The sequence below is a fragment of the Oncorhynchus kisutch genome, unplaced genomic scaffold, assembly GCF_002021735.2.
Source record: "Oncorhynchus kisutch isolate 150728-3 unplaced genomic scaffold, Okis_V2 scaffold2241, whole genome shotgun sequence".
Classification (NCBI taxonomy): Eukaryota; Metazoa; Chordata; class Actinopteri; order Salmoniformes; family Salmonidae; genus Oncorhynchus; species Oncorhynchus kisutch.
Window position 1 is genome coordinate 277,501 of NW_022264186.1, and position 22,500 is coordinate 300,000.

The window sequence follows — 22,500 nt, forward strand, 5'->3', positions numbered from 1 at the left end:
CTCTCTCTCAATTCAATTCAAGGGCTTTATTGGCATGGGAAACATATGTTAACATTGCCAGTGCAAGTGAAGTAGATAATATACAAAAGTGAAATAAACAATAAAAATGAACAGTAAACATTACACTAGATATACAATAGATATTTCAAATGTCATATTATGTCTATATACAGTGTTGTAACGATGTGCAAATAGTAAAGGACACAAGGGAAAATAAATAAGCATAAATATGGGTTGTATTTACAATGGTATTTGTTCTTCACTGGTTGCCCTTTTCGTGTGGCAACAGGTCACACATCTTGCTGCTGTGATGTCACACTGTGGTATTTCACCCAGTAGATATTGGGAGTTTATCAACATTGGATTTGTTTTCGAATTCTTTGTGGATCTGTGTAATCTGAGGGAAATATGTGTCTCTAATATGGTACTACATTCGGCAGGAGGTTAGGAAGTGGAGCTCAGTTTCCTGTCTTCTCTTGAGAGCCAGGTCTGCCTACGGCGACCTTTCTCAATAGCAAGGCTATGCTCACTGAGTCTGTACATAGTCAAAGCTTTCCTTAAGTTTGGGTCAGTCACAGTGGTCAGGTATTCTGCCACTGTGTACTCTCTGTTTAGGGCCAAATAGCCCTAACTCTCTCTTTCTCCTACTCTCTCTGTCTGCTACTCTCTCTTTCTCCTACTTTCCCTGTCTCCTACTCTCTCGTTCTCCTACTCTCTCTTTCTCCTACTCTCTCTGTCTCCTACTCTCTCTGTCTGCTACTCTCTCTTTCTCCTACTCTCTCTGTCTCCAACTCTCTCGTTCTCCTACTCTCTAGTTCTCCTACTCTCTCGTTCTCCTACTCTCTCGTTCTCCTACTCTCTAGTTCTCCTACTCTCTAGTTCTCCTACTCTCTAGTTCTCCTACTCTCTAGTTCTCCTACTCTCTCTTTCTCCTACTCTCTCTTTCTCCTACTCTCTCTTTCTCCTACTCTCTCTGTCTCCTCTCTCTTTCTCCTTCTCTCTCTTTATCCTACTCTCTTTCTCCTACTCTACTACTCTCTGTCTCCTACTCTCTAGTTCTTCTACTCTCTCTTTTTCCTACTCTCTCTGTCTCCTACTCTCTCGTTATCCTACTCTCTCGTTATCCTACTCTCTCATTATTCTACTCTCTAGTTCTCCTACTCTCTCTGTCTCACCTCTACATCTATCTCTATATGAGAACATACATAGGTTTTAATGCACTGGTATGAGAGGGTTTATGTCCCTGCCTGCAGCAGCAATGTGTGTCTGTATTCTGTCTGTAGTCTGTCTGTATTCTGTCTGAATCCTGTCTGTAGTCTGTCTGAATCCTGTCTGTATTCTGTCTGAATCCTGTCTGTAGTCTGCCTGAATCCTGTCTGTAGTCTGCCTGAATCCTGTCTGTATTCTGTCTGTATTCTGTCTGTAGTCTGTCTGAATCCTGTCTGTATTCTATATAAGACGCTCCCTGGTCTATTTTTACCTCTGTGTTTATTGCCTCATTCAGCCTGCTAATAACCTGGCCGACAGGAACCATTTGATATCTCATTACTGCTGATGAGACTCAATCACATTGACACAATCATCACAGACATGGCACTGCTTTCTCTGTTTCCCTCGTTCTCTCTCTCATCACAGACATGGACCTCTCTCTCCTTCTCTACAATACCTCTCCTCTCCACCTCTACCTCTCTACCTCCTCCTCTCTCTCCTTCTCTACAATACCTCTCCTCTCCACCTCTACCTCTCTACCTCCTCCTCTCTCTCCTTCTCTACAATACCTCTCCTCTCCACCTCTACCTCTCTACCTCCTCCTCTCTCTCCTTCTCTACAATACCTCTCCTATCCACCTCTACCTCTCTACCTCCTCCTCTCTCTCCTTCTCTACAATACCTCTCCTCTCCACCTCTACCTCTCTACCTCCTCCTCTCTCTCCTTCTCTACAATACCTCTCCTCTCCACCTCTACCTCTCTACCTCCTCCTCTCTCTCCTTCTCTACAATACCTCTCCACCTCTACCTCTCTCTCTACCTCGTCGTCTCTCTCCTTCTCTACAATACCTCTCCTCTCCACCTCTACCTCTCTCTCTACCTCGTCGTCTCTCTCCATCTCTACAATACCTCTCCTCTCCACCTCCTCTCTCTCCATCTCTACAATACCTCTCCTCTCTACCTCTTTCTCTCTACCTCCTCCTCCTCTCCATTACTACAATACCTCTCATCTCCTCTCTACCTTTCTCTCTACCTTGTCCTCTCTCTCCTTCTCTACAATACCTCTCCTCTCCACCACTCCCTCTCTCTACCTCTCCTTCTCCCTCTCTCTATTTCCCTCTCATCCTCTCTTCCTCTGTAGTCATGATGACGTTCAGAGGGACACATCATTGCGATAGAAAACAATGCCTCATCTATACAGAGCTGTGTGTGGAGTTGTAGCTGGCTGACATGCTGCTAGACTACAGCCACATCTGCCTTCATTAAGACCGTATCCACCAGCCACTGTAATGGATGGCACAGCAGTTAATAAAGACCAGAGTAATTGATGCCAGAGTCATCGATTACACCGCCGTTTTTCCCAGCACTGTTACTGCACAAAAGTTGAACTATTTTCCACTTGAGACGCCTGGAGCGCTTTGCCAAAGAATAGTCCACCCACACATCTGAAAACACTGGAATTAAAGGCTTCAGTGGTACTTTGAAAATACTCAACCCCCCCCCCCCCACCTAATCCATCACACAGAGGTAACTGGAGACCAGAATAATGGGAACCATAGAAACTGATGGATGGCAGGGTGGTGTGTTGAGCCCAGAGGGAAGATAAGCGGTTGGTAGAAGGAGAGAGAGAGTGCAGTTTAGTTGATGCTGAGGTAGAATCACACAAGGGGTACGTCTGAAATTATGCTTTACTCCAAATATAGTGAACTACTTTTGAGTGAGTCAATATGTGGGTCCTGATCAAAAGTAGTGCACAACACAGGGAATAAGGTGCCATTTAGGATATAACCCAACGAATACCCTATTCCCTATATAGTGCACTACTTTAGACCAGGGCTCTATTCCCTATATAGTGCCCTACTTTAGACCAGGGCCCTATTTAGGATGCACCTTGTCTTTATAGTCTCCCATCGGAGTGTGAGGTAGCTAGACATGTTAATGAAGGCCTCAGCTGCAGCTCCAACTGGCTCTGTGCTGATTCAGTCTGTTCAGTAGACAGACAGACAGACATCACCACAACATCCCTCAGCCTCTAGCCTCATCAACCCTCACTCTTTCTCTCTGTGCCCCTACACTCACCCCCTCTCTCTCTGTGCCCCTACACTCACCACCTCTCTCTGTGCCCCTACACTCACCACCTCTCTCTGTGCCCCCTACACTCACCCCCCCTCTCTCTGTGCCCCTACACTCACCCCCTCTCTCTCTGTGCCCCTACACTCACCCCCCCTCTCTCTGTGCCCCTACACTCACCCCCTCTCTCTCTGTACCCCTACACTCACCCCCTCTCTCTCTGTGCCCCTACACTCACCCCCCTCTCTCTCTGTGCCCCTACACTCACCCCCTCTCTCTCTGTGCCCCTACACTCACCACCTCTCTCTGTGCCCCTACACTCACCCCCCCTCTCTCTGTGCCCCCTACACTCACCCCCTCTCTCTCTGTGCCCCTACACTCACCCCCCCTCTCTCTGTGCCCCTACACTCACCCCCTCTCTCTCTGTGCCCCTACACTCACCCCCTCTCTCTCTGTGCCCCTACACTCACCCCCTCTCTCTCTGTGCCCCTACACTCACCCCCTCTCTCTCTGTGCCCCTACACTCACCACCTCTCTCTCTGTGCTGATTCAGTCTGTTCAGTAGACAGACAGACAGACATCACCACAACATCCCTCAGCCTCATCAACCCTCACTCTTTCTCTCTGTGCCACTACACTCACCACCTCTCTCTCTCTCTCTCTCTGTCTCTCTCTCTCTCGCCAAGCATGTGCAAAGCTGTCACCAAGGCAAAAGGTGGCTACTTTGAAGAATCTAAAATGTAAAATATATTTGTTTTAACACTTTTTTTGGTTACTACGTGATTCCATGTGTGTTAATTCACGGTTTTGATGTCTTCACTATTATTCTACAATGTAGAAAATAGTAAAAATAAAGAAAAACCTTTCATTAAGTACATCTGGTACTGAATACCTCATCACATTCTATCTGACATCTACAGACAGTTCCTTGGACTTCATGGTAGTTTCTGCTCTGACATGCACTGTCAACTGTGGGACCTCTCTCTCTCTCTCCTCTCTCTCTCTCTCTCTCTCTCTCTCTCTCTCTCTCTCCTCTCTCTCTCTCTCTCTCTCTCTCTCTCTCTCTCTCTCTCTCTCTCTCTCTCTCTCTCTCTCTCTCTCTCTCTCTCTCTCTCTCTCTCTCTCTCTCTCTCTCTCTCTCTCTCTCTCTCTCTCTCTCTCTCTCTCTCTCTCTCTCTCTGTGTTCCCCTGTCACTTTCTCCTTCCCTCTCTGTCTCTCTTTCCCTCTCTCTACCTCTCTCTCTCTGATCTCTCTCTTACACTGTACCTCTCTCTCTCTGAGGACAAACGATGATGTAGTGAGGGCAGTGTGTGTCCCTGACTGTAAACCCTACAGATCTGTCTCTCTGATAATAACTGACAGAGACAGATCACATTGAGAGCATCACATATCACACACACTGCCACCAGAGCAATATACATGAATCACACACACACACACACACACACACACACACACCACACACACACACACACACACACACACACACACACACACACACACACACACACACACACACACACACACACACACACACACACACACACACACACACACACACTGGGAGCCACCAGGCAATATATATCACCAAGCCACTAGGGTGGGCTATATCAAATAGCCACTCAGGAGGAGGAGGACTGATATATTTCACACAGCTAACAGAAGCAACATACTGTATATCACATGACCACATGGGACAAATATATCACCTAGATTCCTAGAAATAAGAGGGAGATACAACTCCCACTCCTATAGTGGGATGATATAGGATGACGTATCACTCAACCACAACAGTTATATCAACTAGAAATAAGAGGGAGATACAACTCCCACTCCTATAGTGGGATGATATAGGATGACGTATCACTCAACCACAACAGTTATATCAACTAGAAATAAGAGGGAGATACAACTCCCACTCCTATAGTGGGATGATATAGGATGACGTATCACTCAACCACAAGTTATATCAACTAGAAATAAGAGGGAGATACAACTCTCACTCCTATAGTGGGATGATATAGGATGACGTATCACTCAACCACAACAGTTATATCAACTAGAAATAAGAGGGAGATACAACTCCCACTCCTATAGTGGGATGATATAGGATGACGTATCACTCAACCACAAGTTATATCAACTAGAAATAAGAGGGAGATACAACTCCCACTCCTATAGTGGGATGATATAGGATGACGTATCACTCAACCACAACAGCTATATCAACTAGAAATAAGAGGGAGATACAACTCCCACTCCTATAGTGGGATGATATAGGATGACGTATCACTCAACCACAACAGTTATATCAACTAGAAATAAGAGGGAGATACAACTCCCACTCCTATAGTGGGATGATATAGGATGACGTATCACTCAACCACAACAGTTATATCAACTAGAAATAAGATGGAGATACAACTCCCACTCCTATAGTGGGATGATATAGGATGACGTATCACTCAACCACAACAGTTATATCAACTAGAAATAAGAGGGAGATACAACTCCCACTCCTATAGTGGGATGATATAGGATGACGTATCACTCAACCACAAGTTATATCAACTAGAAATAAGAGGGAGATACAACTCCCACTCCTATAGTGGGATGATATAGGATGACGTATCACTCAACCACAACAGCTATATCAACTAGAAATAAGAGGGAGATACAACTCCCACTCCTATAGTGGGATGATATAGGATGACGTATCACTCAACCACAACAGTTATACCAACTAGAAATAAGAGGGAGATACAACTCCCACTCCTATAGTGGGATGATATAGGATGACGTATCACTCAACCACAACAGCTATATCAACTAGAAATAAGAGGGAGATACAACTCCCACTCCTATAGTGGGATGATATAGGATGACGTATCACTCAACCACAACAGCTATATCAACTAGAAATAAGAGGGAGATACAACTCCCACTCCTATAGTGGGATGATATAGGATGACGTATCACTCAACCACAACAGCTATATCAACTAGAAATAAGAGGGAGATACAACTCCCACTCCTATAGTGGGATGATATAGGATGACGTATCACTCAACCACAACAGTTATACCAACTAGAAATAAGAGGGAGATACAACTCCCACTCCTATAGTGGGATGATATAGGATGACGTATCACTCAACCACAACAGTTATATCAACTAGAAATAAGAGGGAGATACAACTCCCACTCCTATAGTGGGATGATATAGGATGACGTATCACTCAACCACAAGTTATATCAACTAGAAATAAGATGGAGATACAACTCCCACTCCTATAGTGGGATGATATAGGATGACGTATCACTCAACCACAACAGTTATATCAACTAGAAATAAGAGGGAGATACAACTCCCACTCCTATAGTGGGATGATATAGGATGACGTATCACTCAACCACAAGTTATATCAACTAGAAATAAGAGGGAGATACAACTCCCACTCCTATAGTGGGATGATATAGGATGACGTATCACTCAACCACAACAGTTATATCAACTAGAAATAAGAGGGAGATACAACTCCCACTCCTATAGTGGGATGATATAGGATGACGTATCACTCAACCACAAGTTATATCAACTAGAAATAAGAGGGAGATACAACTCCCACTCCTATAGTGGGATGATATAGGATGACGTATCACTCAACCACAACAGCTATATCAACTAGAAATAAGAGGGAGATACAACTCCCACTCCTATAGTGGGATGATATAGGATGACGTATCACTCAACCACAACAGTTATATCAACTAGAAATAAGAGGGAGATACAACTCCCACTCCTATAGTGGGATGATATAGGATGACGTATCACTCAACCACAACAGTTATATCAACTAGAAATAAGATGGAGATACAACTCCCACTCCTATAGTGGGATGATATAGGATGACGTATCACTCAACCACAACAGTTATATCAACTAGAAATAAGAGGGAGATACAACTCCCACTCCTATAGTGGGATGATATAGGATGACGTATCACTCAACCACAAGTTATATCAACTAGAAATAAGAGGGAGATACAACTCCCACTCCTATAGTGGGATGATATAGGATGACGTATCACTCAACCACAACAGCTATATCAACTAGAAATAAGAGGGAGATACAACTCCCACTCCTATAGTGGGATGATATAGGATGACGTATCACTCAACCACAACAGTTATACCAACTAGAAATAAGAGGGAGATACAACTCCCACTCCTATAGTGGGATGATATAGGATGACGTATCACTCAACCACAACAGCTATATCAACTAGAAATAAGAGGGAGATACAACTCCCACTCCTATAGTGGGATGATATAGGATGACGTATCACTCAACCACAACAGCTATATCAACTAGAAATAAGAGGGAGATACAACTCCCACTCCTATAGTGGGATGATATAGGATGACGTATCACTCAACCACAACAGCTATATCAACTAGAAATAAGAGGGAGATACAACTCCCACTCCTATAGTGGGATGATATAGGATGACGTATCACTCAACCACAACAGTTATACCAACTAGAAATAAGAGGGAGATACAACTCCCACTCCTATAGTGGGATGATATAGGATGACGTATCACTCAACCACAAGTTATATCAACTAGAAATAAGAGGGAGATACAACTCCCACTCCTATAGTGGGATGATATAGGATGACGTATCACTCAACCACAACAGTTATACCAACTAGAAATAAGAGGGAGATACAACTCCCACTCCTATAGTGGGATGATATAGGATGACGTATCACTCAACCACAACAGTTATACCAACTAGAAATAAGAGGGAGATACAACTCCCACTCCTATAGTGGGATGATATAGGATGACGTATCACTCAACCACAACAGCTATATCAACTAGAAATAAGAGGGAGATACAACTCCCACTCCTATAGTGGGATGATATAGGATGACGTATCACTCAACCACAACAGTTATATCAACTAGAAATAAGAGGGAGATACAACTCCCACTCCTATAGTGGGATGATATAGGATGACGTATCACTCAACCACAACAGTTATACCAACTAGAAATAAGAGGGAGATACAACTCCCACTCCTATAGTGGGATGATATAGGATGACGTATCACTCAACCACAACAGTTATACCAACTAGAAATAAGAAGCCAGTGTTTCCCCTATATTCATCTAGCAGCGGTGGCCCTCCCATACTAAACTGCTGCAAAAAAATGATGTAATTTTAAATCTATATATATTTATATTTCCGCCTCTTTGAAATGGATCTTCCTTTGGTTCAACGACTGGAAGTCTATGGGAACAGCTAGCATGTTAATGCACTATCATTAGTAGCAATGTACCCCCTGTTCAAACAGCTGTGGTTATATCATAACATCAGAAACATACCACCCTCAAGGACATCACAATCACCAATCAGAACATGACTCTGGCATAACATCACAATCACCAATCAGAACATGACTGGGCATAACATCACAATCACCAATCAGAACATGACTGGGCATAACATCACAATCGCCAATCAGAACATGACTGGGCATAACATCACAATCGCCAATCAGAACATGACTCTGGCATAACATCACAATCACCAATCAGAACATGACTGGGCATAACATCACAATCACCAATCAGAACATGACTGGGCATAACATCACAATCGCCAATCAGAACATGACTGGGCATAACATCACAATCACCAATCAGAACATGACTGGGCATAACATCACAATCGCCAATCAGAACATGACTGGGCATAACATCACAATCACCAATCAGAACATGACTGGGCATAACATCACAATCACCAATCAGAACATGACTGGGCATAACATCACAATCGCCAATCAGAACATGACTGGGCATAACATCACAATCACCAATCAGAACATGACTGGGCATAACATCACAATCACCAATCAGAACATGACTGGGCATAACATCACAATCACCAATCAGAACATGACTGGGCATAACATCACAATCACCAATCATACCATGAATGGGCAGGGCATACCAATGACATCACCGATCATAACATGATTGGGCAGGGCATGACAATGACATCCCCAATCATTACATTACTGGGCAGGGATTAATAATGACATCACCAATCATAACATGACTGGGCAGGGCATAACAATGACATCACCAATCATAACATCCTCAATAAGCCCAGTTATTAATGCAATTCATATCTCCCAGATTTTCTCTTCTCATGGCCAAGGTGACCAGAATCTACTAGGCCGTAGCCAATCAGCATTCTGCTCCACCATATTCCATTGGTGTATAGTTAGCGCTCTGTGATTGGGACTATTTAACGTCTCAATGAGAGCATGACACCAGTGTCATAATTGATTAGGACGGGGCAGATGACAATCTGTCCACTGAATACTAATCCATACTGGACCATGGGACTACACCACAGTGCACAATATACTGTGGTACCATGGACCTAACACCATGGCTCAACAACACCATGGACCGAACACCATGGACCTAACACCATGGACCTAACACCATGGACCTAACACCACGGACCTAACACCATGCCTCAACACCACCATGGACCTAACACCATGGACCTAACACCACGGACCTAACACCATGGACCTAACACCATGGACCTAACACCACGGACCTAACACCATGGACCTAACACCATGGACCTAACACCATGGACCTAATACCATGGACCTAACACCACGGACCTAACACCATGGACCTAACACCATGGACCTAACACCATGGATCTAACACCATGGACCTAACACCATGGACCTAACACCATGGCTCAACAACACCATGGACCTAACACCATGGCTCAACAACACCATGGACCTAACACCATGTCCCTAACACCATGGACCTAACACCATGGCCCTAACACCATGTACCTAACACTATGGACCTAACACCATGGACCTAACACCATGGACCTAACACCATGGCTCAACAACACCATGGACCTAACACCATGCCTCAACACCACCATGGACCTAACACCATGCCTCAACACCACCATGGACCTAACACCATGGCTCAACAACACCATGGACCTAACAGTCTTGGAGTGTGGAATCAGATTGGTCGGACCAGCGTTGAACAGACCTCAGCGCGAGAGCTTCTTGTTTTAGTTTCTGTCTGTAGGCAGGGAGCAACAACATGGAGTCGTGGTCAGCTTTTCCGAAAGGAGGTCGGGGGAGGGCCTTATATGCGTCACGGAAGTTAGAATAACAATGATCCAGGGTTTTACCAGCCCTGGTTGCGCAATCGATATGCTGATACAATTTAGGGAGTCTTGTTTTCAGATTAGCCTTGTTAAAATCCCCAGCTACAATGAATGCAGCCTCAGGATATGTGGTTTCCAGTTTGCAAAGAGTCAACTAAATAAATAAATAAACAGTTGTATTCATTCATGTTTTATTGACAAATGCCAATACAAAACATAAGGTCCCCCAAAGCAAAAACAAGTACAGAAATGTAGAAGAAACCCTTACAGTATTATAGACACTATGTCCTGGGATTTCCTATGTAGAAGAACCCCTTACAGTATTATAGACACTATGATCCTGGGATTTCCTATGTAGAAGAACCCCTTACAGTATTATAGACACTATGATCCTGGGATTTCCTATGTAGAAGAAACCCTTACAGTATTATAGACACTATGATCCTGGGATTTCCTATGTAGAAGAAACCCTTACAGTATTATAGACACTATGATCCTGGGATTTCCTATGTAGAAGAACCCCTTACAGTGTTATAGACTCTATGTCCTGGGATTTACTATGTAGAAGAAACCCTTACAGTATTATAGACTCTATGTCCTGGGATTTCCTATGATCTATGTAGAAGAAACCCTTACAGTATTATAGACACTATGTCCTGGGATTTCCTATGATCTATGTAGAAGAACCCCTTACAGTATTGTAGACACTATGATCCTGGGATTTCTTGTGTAGAAGAACCCCTTACAGTATTATAGACACTATGATCCTGGGACTTCCTATGTAGAAGAACCCCTTACAGTATTATAGACACTATGATCCTGGGATTTCCTATGTAGAAGAACCCCTTACAGTGTTATAGACACTATGTCCTGGGATTTCCTATGATCTATGTAGAAGAACCCCTTACAGTATTGTAGACACTATGATCCTGGGATTTCTTGTGTAGAAGAACCCCTTACAGTATTATAGACACTATGATCCTGAGACTTCCTATGTAGAAGAACCCCTTACAGTATTATAGACACTATGATCCTGGGACTTCCTATGTAGAAGAACCCCTTACAGTATTATAGACACTATGATCCTGGGATTTCCTATGTAGAAGAAACCCTTACAGTATTATAGACACTATGATCCTGGGACTTCCTATGTAGAGGAACCCCTTACAGTATTATAGACACTATGATCCTGGGATTTCCTATGTAGAAGAACCCCTTACAGTATTATAGACTCTATGTCCTGGGATTTCCTATGTAGAAGAACCCCTTACAGTATTATAGACTCTATGTCCTGGGATTTCCTATGTAGAAGAACCCCTTACACTATGTCCTGGGATTTCCTATGATCTATGTAGAAGAACCCCTTACAGTATTATAGACACTATGATCCTGGGATTTCCTATGTAGAAGAACCCCTTACAGTATTATAGACACTATGTCCTGGGATTTACTATGTAGAAGAACCCCTTACAGTATTATAGACACAATGATCCTGGGATTTCCTATGTAGAAGAACCCCTTACAGTGTTATAGACACTATGTCCTGGGATTTACTATGTAGAAGAACCCTTTACAGTATTATAGACACTATGATCCTGGGATTTCCTATGATCTATGTAGAAGAACCCCTTACAGTATTATAGACACTATGATCCTGGGATTTCCTATGATCTATGTAGAAGAACCCCTTACAGTATTATAGACACTATGTCCTGGGATTTCCTATGATCTATGTAGAAGAACCCCTTACAGTATTATAGACACTATGATCCTGGGATTTCCTGTGTAGAAGAACCCCTTACAGTATTATAGACACTATGATCCTGGGACTTCCTATGTAGAAGAACCCCTTACAGTATTATAGACACTATGATCCTGGGACTTCCTATGTAGAAGAACCCCTTACAGTATTATAGACACTATGATCCTGGGATTTCCTATGTAGAAGAACCCCTTACAGTATTATAGACTCTATGTCCTGGGATTTCCTATGTAGAAGAACCCCTTACAGTATTATAGACACTATGTCCTGGGATTTCCTATGTAGAAGAACCCCTTACACTATGTCCTGGGATTTCCTGTGATCTATGTAGAAGAACCCCTTACAGTATTATAGACACTATGATCCTGGGATTTCCTATGATCTATGTAGAAGAACCCCTTACAGTATTATAGACACTATGATCCTGGGACTTCCTATGTAGAAGAACCCCTTACAGTATTATAGACACTATGATCCTGGGATTTCCTATGTAGAAGAAACCCTTACAGTATTATAGACACTATGTCCTGGGACTTCCTATGTAGAGGAACCCCTTACAGTATTATAGACACTATGATCCTGGGATTTCCTGTGTAGAAGAACCCCTTACAGTATTATAGACTCTATGTCCTGGGATTTCCTATGTAGAAGAACCCCTTACAGTATTATAGACACTATGTCCTGGGATTTCCTATGTAGAAGAACCCCTTACACTATGTCCTGGGATTTCCTGTGATCTATGTAGAAGAACCCCTTACAGTATTATAGACACTATGATCCTGGGATTTCCTATGATCTATGTAGAAGAACCCCTTACAGTATTATAGACTATATGTCCTGGGATTTCCTATGATCTATGTAGAAGAAACCCTTACAGTATTATAGACTATATGTCCTGGGATTTACTATGATCTATGTAGAAGAAACCCTTACAGTATTATAGACACTATGTCCTATGATCTATGTAGAAGAACCTTACCTTCTAGCGACTCTTCTGTAGCTTGTGAGGTCATAGACCTAAACAAGTCACACGTGCGTGTTCCTGAGAGCCTCAGCTTTTCAGAGATCGCTTTAAATAGTTTGTAGCTCAAACCAATCTGACTCAACAGACTTTTTTCTCTCACAAACACAGCTCTAACTCAGCCCCCGTTAGATGATCCAATGTTCTGTAGCCCAAACATACGATGTGTATCCTTTCCTGTAGTCAAATGACCAAATCACCCTCATGTGGAATCATGGGTTTCTATGTCAAACGGCTTAGTTATAAACTCAAAAAACTCAAAACTCAAAACGTAAGACATTTCAACTCTTTATCTGACATGATACAGGTGTCTTCTGTTGTTAAAACCCATAACCATGTGTGTGAGGTGTCTTCTGTTGTTAAGCCCATAACCATGTGTGTGAGGTGGATACTGTTGTTAAGCCCATAACCATGTGTGTGAGGTGGATACTGTTGTTAAACCCATAACCATGTGTGTGAGGTGGATACTGTTGTTAAACCCATAACCATGTGTGTGAGGTGGATACTGTTGTTAAACCCATAACCATGTGTGTGAGGTAGATACTGTTGTTAAACCCATAACCATGTGTGTGAGGTAGATACTGTTGTTAAGCCCATAACCATGTGTGTGAGGTGGATACTGTTGTTAAGCCCATAACCATGTGTGTGAGGTGGATACTGTTGTTAAACCCATAACCATGTGTGTGAGGTAGATACTGTTGTTAAACCCATAACCATGTGTGTGAGGTAGATACTGTTGTTAAGCCCATAACCATGTGTGTGAGGTGGATACTGTTGTTAAGCCCATAACCATGTGTGTGAGGTGGATACTGTTGTTAAACCCATAACCATGTGTGTGAGGTGGATACTGTTGTTAAACCCATAACCATGTGTGTGAGGTGGATACTGTTGTTAAGCCCATAACCATGTGTGTGAGGTGGATACTGTTGTTAAGCCCATAACCATGTGTGTGATGTGGATACTGTTGTTAAGCCCATAACCATGTGTGTGAGGTGGATACTGTTGTTAAACCCATAACCATGTGTGTGAGGTGGATACTGTTGTTAAGCCCATAACCATGTGTGTCAGGTGGATACTGTTGTTACAAAGTAGATTTGTTTAAGACGACCAAGAAACAGTCTGATTGGCCCTGATTTAGCCCACTGCATTAAAAGGTTTTAAAAGGGGTTGGAAGTCCTAAATCACGCCGACGTGACCACGGTGAGATTCACTGGCTTAAACAACAGCACAGGGTAATACTGTAACTATTCCTCACTTTGGAGCCCAAGTTAAGACTGTAAATACGGCCCCATACTGACATCATATGGGCTTCTGGTTAATGTCGTAGTAATAAGATGCCGAGGGGTTTCAGATGACATTATATTATAAACGGTCTCCATACAGAAGTCTCTTCCTCTCAGCGTCCAGCAGTCTGTGCCCAGGGGTCGCTCCGCCTTACTGAAGGGTTAGAGGTCAGGCTTAGGGTCTGGGTTAGGGGCCAGGGTTAGGGTCTGGGTTAGGGGCCAGGGTTAGGGTCTGGGTTAGGGGCCAGGGTTAGGGTCTGGGTTAGGGTCTGGGTTAGGGGCCAGGCTTAGGGTCTGGGTTAGGGGTCAGGCTTAGGGTCTGGGTTAGGGGTCAAGCTTAGGCTCTGGGTTAGGGGCCAGGGTTAGGGTCTGGGTTAGGGGCCAGGGTTAGGGGCCAGGGTTAGGGTCTGGGTTAGGGGCCAGGCTTAGGATCTGGGTTAGGGGTCAGGGGTCTGGATTAGGGTCTGGGTTAGGGGCCAGGGTCAGGGTTAGGGTCTGGGTTAGGGGTCAGGGTCTGGGTTAGGGGTCAGGGTCTGGGTTAGGGGTCAGGGTTAGGGTCTGGGTTAGGGGCCAGGGTTAGGGGTTAGGGTCTGGGGTCAGGGTCTGGGTTAGGGGTCAGGGTTAGGGGTCAGGGTTAGGGTCTGGGTTAGGGTCTGGGTTAGGGGTCAGGGTTAGGGTCTGGGTTAGGGGTCAGGTTTGGGGTCTGGGTTAGGGGTCAGGGTTAGGGTCTGAGTTATGGGTCAGGGTCTGGGTTAGGGGTCAGGTTTAGGGTCTGGGTTAGGGGTCAGGTTTAGGGTCTGTGTTAGAGGTCAGGTTTAGGGTCTGGGTTAGGGGTCAGGTTTAGGGTCTGGGTTAGGGGTCAGGGTTAGGGTCTGCGTTAGGGGTCAGGGATCTTACCCTCAGCATCCAGCAGTCTGTCTATGCCCAGGGTTTGCTCAGCCTTGCTGAAGGCGTGATCCAATCTCTCCATGGCACTCTTCTGCTTCTCCACAATGCTCCAATCAAACAGCTCGGGCCTGCAGGGGGCAGGAACAGAATGAGCCAATCAGATTCATCCTCTAAACATCCTCTAGCCAATCAGACCACTCTGTTCCAGACTAAATGCCAACAGGTAAAGGAGTAGAAGAGCTGATTGGATGATGACTGGGCAGATTAGAGCATTTCTTATTGAATCCTGTTCTGAGGCCAGACACAAATTTGCAATCTTTGCCTTGAGCCAGATAAAATAAGGAAAACCCACTGAGGAATTTGGGGGCTAACATCTGACCTGCGACCTGTGGATGAGTGTTATGGATGAATGTCTCTGACCTGACTCGCCCGATTAAGATTTAACATAGTGAAAACTAACGAAATGTTGATTTTCTCTATCAGGAAAGGATGGTGTGTCCACGACCAAGTATTCTGATGAGTTTAACAATGATTCTGTATCTCTCCCTGTGAAATGCTTCCTGAGGCCGGCTGCCTTGGGAGAGCAGTTAGTCAAACTCTGCAGGTCTATAAAGGAACCAGAAAACAGATGTTAAGAGAGCTCCCAATTCAAATCAAATGTCATTTGTCACGTGCACCGAATACAACAGGTGTAGTAGACCTTACAGTGAAATGCTTACTGACAGGCTCTTGCCTATAAACAGGAGGTACCGGTACAGAGTCAATGTGCAGGGGCACCGCTTAGTGGAGGTAATTGAGGTAATATGTACATGTAGGTAGAGTTAAAGTGACAGTGCATAGATAATAAACAGAGAGCAACAGCAGCACAACAGAGAGGGTAGAGGGGACGACAATGCAGATAGTCTGGGTGGCCATTTGATTAACTCTTCAGGAGTCTTATCTCTTGGGTGTAGAAGCTGTTAAGAAGCGTTTTGGACCTAGACTTAAGGGCCAATCAAGTAAGGCCTGGACATTAGTTTGTTTTTGCCCTACGTTTTACACACACAACCCACCCATCTATACTGATGTATTATGTGTTAGTGGTGTTGATACAGTGGGTGATGTATAATGTGTTGATACAGAGGGTGATGTATTATGTGTTGATACAGCGGGTAATGTAGTATGTGTTGATACAGAGGGTGATGTATAATGTGTTAGTGGTGTTGATACAGAGGGTGATGTATAATGTGTTGATACAGCGGGTGATGTATTATGTGTTGATACAGCGGGTGATATATAATGTGTTAGTGGTGTTGATACAGAGGGTGATGTATAATGTGTTGATACAGCGGGTGATGTATTATGTGTTGATACAGCGGGTGATGTATAATGTGTTAGTGGTGTTGATACAGAGGGTGATGTATAATGTGTTGATACAGCGGGTGATGTATTATGTGTTGATACAGCGGGTGATGTATTATGTGTTGATACAGCGGGTGATGTATAATGTGTTGATACAGAGGGTGATGTATAATGTGTTGATACAGAGGGTGATGTATAATGTGTTGATACAGAGGGTGATGTATAATGTATTGATACAGCGGGTGATGTATTATGTGTTGATACAGCGGGTGATGTATTATGTGTTGATACAGCGGGTGATGTATTATGTGTTGATACAGCGGGTGATGTATTATGTGTTGATACAGCGGGTGATGTATAATGTGTTGATACAGAGGGTGATGTATAATGTGTTGATAGAGAGGGTGATGTATAATGTGTTGATACAGAGGGTGATGTATAATGTGTTGATACAGCGGGTGATGTATTATGTGTTGATACAGCGGGTGATGTAGTATGTGTTGATACAGAGGGTGATGTATTATGTGTTGATACAGCGGGTGATGTATAATGTGTTGATACAGCGGGTGATGTATAATGTGTTGATACAGCGGGTGATGTATTATGTGTTGATACAGCGGGTGATGTATTATGTGTTGATACAGCGGGTGATGTATTATGTGTTAGTGGTGTTGATACAGAGGGTGATGTATAATGTGTTGATACAGCGGGTGATGTATTATGTGTTGATACAGCGGGTGATGTAGTATGTGTTGATACAGAGGGTGATGTATTATGTGTTGATACAGCGGGTGATGTATTATGTGTTGATACAGCGGGTGATGTATAATGTGTTGATACAGCGGGTGATGTATTATGTGTTAGTGGTGTTGATACAGAGGGTGATGTATAATGTGTTGATACAGCGGGTGATGTATTATGTGTTAGTGGTGTTGATACAGAGGGTGATGTATTATGTGTTGATACAGCGGGTGATGTATTATGTGTTGATACAGCGGGTGATGTATTATGTGTTAGTGGTGTTGATACAGAGGGTGATGTATAATGTGTTGATACAGCGGGTGATGTATTATGTGTTGATACAGCGGGTGATGTAGTATGTGTTGATACAGAGGGTGATGTATTATGTGTTGATACAGCGGGTGATGTATTATGTGTTGATACAGCGGGTGATGTATAATGTGTTGATACAGCGGGTGATCTATTATGTGTTAGTGGTGTTGATACAGAGGGTGATGTATAATGTGTTGATACAGCGGGTGATGTATTATGTGTTAGTGGTGTTGATACAGCGGGTGATGTATTATGTGTTAGTGGTGTTGATACAGCGGGTGATGTATTATGTGTTGATACAGCGGGTGATGTATAATGTGTTGATACAGCGGGTGATGTATAATGTGTTGATACAGAGGGTGATGTATTATGTGTTGATACAGCGGGTGATGTATTATGTGTTAGTGGTGTTGATACAGAGGGTGATGTATAATGTGTTGATACAGCGGGTGATGTATTATGTGTTGATACAGCGGGTGATGTAGTATGTGTTGATACAGAGGGTGATGTATTATGTGTTGATACAGCGGGTGATGTATAATGTGTTGATACAGCGGGTGATGTATAATGTGTTGATACAGCGGGTGATGTATTATGTGTTGATACAGCGGGTGATGTATTATGTGTTGATACAGCGGGTGATGTATTATGTGTTAGTGGTGTTGATACAGAGGGTGATGTATAATGTGTTGATACAGCGGGTGATGTATTATGTGTTGATACAGCAGGTGATGTAGTATGTGTTGATACAGAGGGTGATGTATTATGTGTTGATACAGCGGGTGATGTATTATGTGTTGATACAGCGGGTGATGTATAATGTGTTGATACAGCGGGTGATGTATTATGTGTTAGTGGTGTTGATACAGAGGGTGATGTATAATGTGTTGATACAGCGGGTGATGTATTATGTGTTAGTGGTGTTGATACAGAGGGTGATGTATTATGTGTTGATACAGCGGGTGATGTATTATGTGTTGATACAGCGGGTGATGTATTATGTGTTAGTGGTGTTGATACAGAGGGTGATGTATAATGTGTTGATACAGCGGGTGATGTATTATGTGTTGATACAGCGGGTGATGTAGTATGTGTTGATACAGAGGGTGATGTATTATGTGTTGATACAGCGGGTGATGTATTATGTGTTGATACAGCGGGTGATGTATAATGTGTTGATACAGCGGGTGATCTATTATGTGTTAGTGGTGTTGATACAGAGGGTGATGTATAATGTGTTGATACAGCGGGTGATGTATTATGTGTTAGTGGTGTTGATACAGCGGGTGATGTATTATGTGTTAGTGGTGTTGATACAGCGGGTGATGTATTATGTGTTGATACAGCGGGTGATGTATAATGTGTTGATACAGCGGGTGATGTATAATGTGTTGATACAGAGGGTGATGTATTATGTGTTGATACAGCGGGTGATGTATTATGTGTTAGTGGTGTTGATACAGAGGGTGATGTATAATGTGTTGATACAGCGGGTGATGTATAATGTGTTGATACAGCGGGTGATGTATAATGTGTTGATACAGCGGGTGATGTATAATGTGTTGATACAGAGGGTGATGTATTATGTGTTGATACAGCGGGTGATGTATAATGTGTTGATACAGAGGGTGATGTATTATGTGTTGATACAGAGGGTGATGTATTATGTGTTGATACAGCGGGTGATGTATAATGTGTTGATACAGCGGGTGATGTAGTATGTGTTGATACAGCGGGTGATGTATTATGTGTTGATACAGAGGGTGATGTATTATGTGTTGATACAGCGGGTGATGTAGTATGTGTTGATACAGCGGGTGATGTATAATGTGTTGATACAGCGGGTGATGTATAATGTGTTGATACAGAGGGTGATGTATTATGTGTTGATACAGCGGGTGATGTATTATGTGTTAGTGGTGTTGATACAGAGGGTGATGTATAATGTGTTGATACAGCGGGTGATGTATAATGTGTTGATACAGAGGGTGATGTATTATGTGTTGATACAGCGGGTGATGTATTATGTGTTAGTGGTGTTGATACAGCGGGTGATGTATTATGTGTTAGTGGTGTTGATACAGCGGGTGATGTATTATGTGTTGATACAGCGGGTGATGTATAATGTGTTGATACAGCGGGTGATGTATAATGTGTTGATACAGAGGGTGATGTATTATGTGTTGATACAGCGGGTGATGTATTATGTGTTAGTGGTGTTGATACAGAGGGTGATGTATAATGTGTTGATACAGCGGGTGATGTATGATGTGTTGATACAGAGGGTGATGTATTATGTGTTGATACAGCGGGTGATGTATTATGTGTTAGTGGTGTTGATACAGAGGGTGATGTATAATGTGTTGATACAGCGGGTGATGTATAATGTGTTGATACAGCGGGTGATGTATAATGTGTTGATACAGCGGGTGATGTATTATGTGTTAGTGGTGTTGATACAGAGGGTGATGTATAATGTGTTGATACAGAGGGTGATGTATTATGTGTTAATACAGCGGGTGATGTATTATGTGTTGATACAGCGGGTGATGTATTATGTGTTGATACAGAGGGTGATGTATAATGTGTTGATACAGCGGGTGATGTATTATGTGTTGATACAGCGGGTGATGTATTATGTGTTGATACAGAGGGTGATGTATAATGTGTTGATACAGCGGGTGATGTATTATGTGTTGATACAGCGGGTGATGTAGTATGTGTTAGTGGTGTTGATACAGCGGGTGATGTAGTATGTGTTGATACAGAGGGTGATGTATTATGTGTTGATACAGCGGGTGATGTATTATGTGTTGATACAGCGGGTGATGTATTATGTGTTGATACAGCGGGTGATGTAGTATGTGTTGATACAGAGGGTGATGTATAATGTGTTGATACAGAGGGTGATGTATAATGTGTTGATACAGCGGGTGATGTATTATGTGTTAGTGGTGTTGATACAGAGGGTGATGTATAATGTGTTGATACAGCGGGTGATGTATTATGTGTTGATACAGCGGGTGATGTATTATGTGTTGATACAGCGGGTGATGTATAATGTGTTGATACAGCGGGTAATGTAGTATGTGTTGATACAGAGGGTGATGTATAATGTGTTGATACAGCGGGTGATGTATTATGTGTTGATACAGCGGGTAATGTAGTATGTGTTGATACAGCGGGTGATGTATAATGTGTTGATACAGCGGGTGATGTATTATGTGTTGATACAGCGGGTAATGTAGTATGTGTTGATACAGCGGGTGATGTATTATGTGTTGATACAGCGGGTGATGTATTATGTGTGGACTTGTTATTGGGTTTGAGTTGGTTCTTCACGGGTGAGAAAGGATGCACCTTAAAGGACACGTAAATAACAGCTTCTGAAGTCTACTGTCACGAATTCTGATGGGAATTGTACTGAAAAACAATGTGTTGTTTTGAACATGTTAAAATATTTAGTCTCAGTAAAGGAGAAGAAAGGGAAAGAGCTGAGGATCAGCTAGCAGGTTCTACCCACAGGAACTAAAGCAGCGTTCTACCCCTTCTTTCATTTCCTGTAACCTTTAACCTCTGTGTTCTCCTGCGCCTGACTTCCTGCCACCTGCACACACGTTGTTACAACTGGGAAAAGCGAATGGTAGAAATGTAAGATAAATCAGGTTCATGTTAACGTTAGCAGGATATATACGGTATATTCATCTCTCCCTGTATGCTTCAGGGTCCCTGCCTCTGCACAACCTCGCTTCAGGGTCCCTGCCTCTACACAACCTCGCTTCAGGGTCACTGCCTCTGCACAACCTCGCTTCAGGGTCACTGCCTCTGCACAACCTCGCTTCAGGGTCACTGCCTCTGCACAACCTCGCTTCAGGGTCACTGCCTCTACACAACCTCACTTCAGGGTCACTGCCTCTACACAACCTCGCTTCAGGGTCACTGCCTCTACACAACCTCGCTTCAGGGACCCTGCCTCTGCACAACCTCGCTTCAGGGTCACTGCCTCTACACAACCTCACTTCAGGCTCACTGCCTCTACACAACCTCACTTCAGGTTCACTTGTTATGCCTTGTCCAGCGCATTTATTCAAATGAAGTAGCCTAGTTTAGCCCCGTTCTCCCGCGACCTGCTATGCCTTGTTAGAATGATGAATGAGAGACCAGACTCTCATATCATCAAAACACATCATTCTAGCTGCATATTAAACCAGAGGTTGACCCCTCTCTGAGGATAGGACTCACTATAAAACAGCACTTAGACAGCATTAATGCCCTAAGTGACATTCCTAAGGCAGAAGGCTTTCATTTAGCTATCGGCTCTTTAAAGTGAGGTCACTCTGGCCTTTTTGGCTTATGTTTTAAACAGGGAGGCTGTTTAAACAGCACTTGGAGGCCGTATGTTTTAACCAGGGCCCGGGCACTCGGGAGGCCGTATGTTTTAACCAGGGCCCGGGCACTCGGGAGGCCGTATGTTTTAACCAGGGCCCGGGCACTCGGGAGGCCGTATGTTTTGACCAGGGCCCGGGCACTCGGGAGGCCGTATGTTTTAACCAGGGCCCGGGCACTCGGGAGGCCGTATGTTTTGACCAGGGCCCGGGCACTCGGGAGGCCGTATGTTTTAACCAGGGCCCGGG

The 22,500-nt window shown here is 43.5% G+C and overlaps 1 protein-coding gene across 1 annotated transcript in view; it reads right to left on the reverse strand.

The window, feature by feature from the left end:
- LOC109879947 (dystrophin) overlaps positions 1 to 22,500 on the reverse strand; it is a 237,438-nt gene that overhangs the window by 212,741 nt on the left and 2,197 nt on the right. The window contains 1 exon segment of the mRNA XM_031819531.1: positions 15,482 to 15,600. Coding sequence (XP_031675391.1) covers positions 15,482 to 15,600 — 119 coding nt within the window.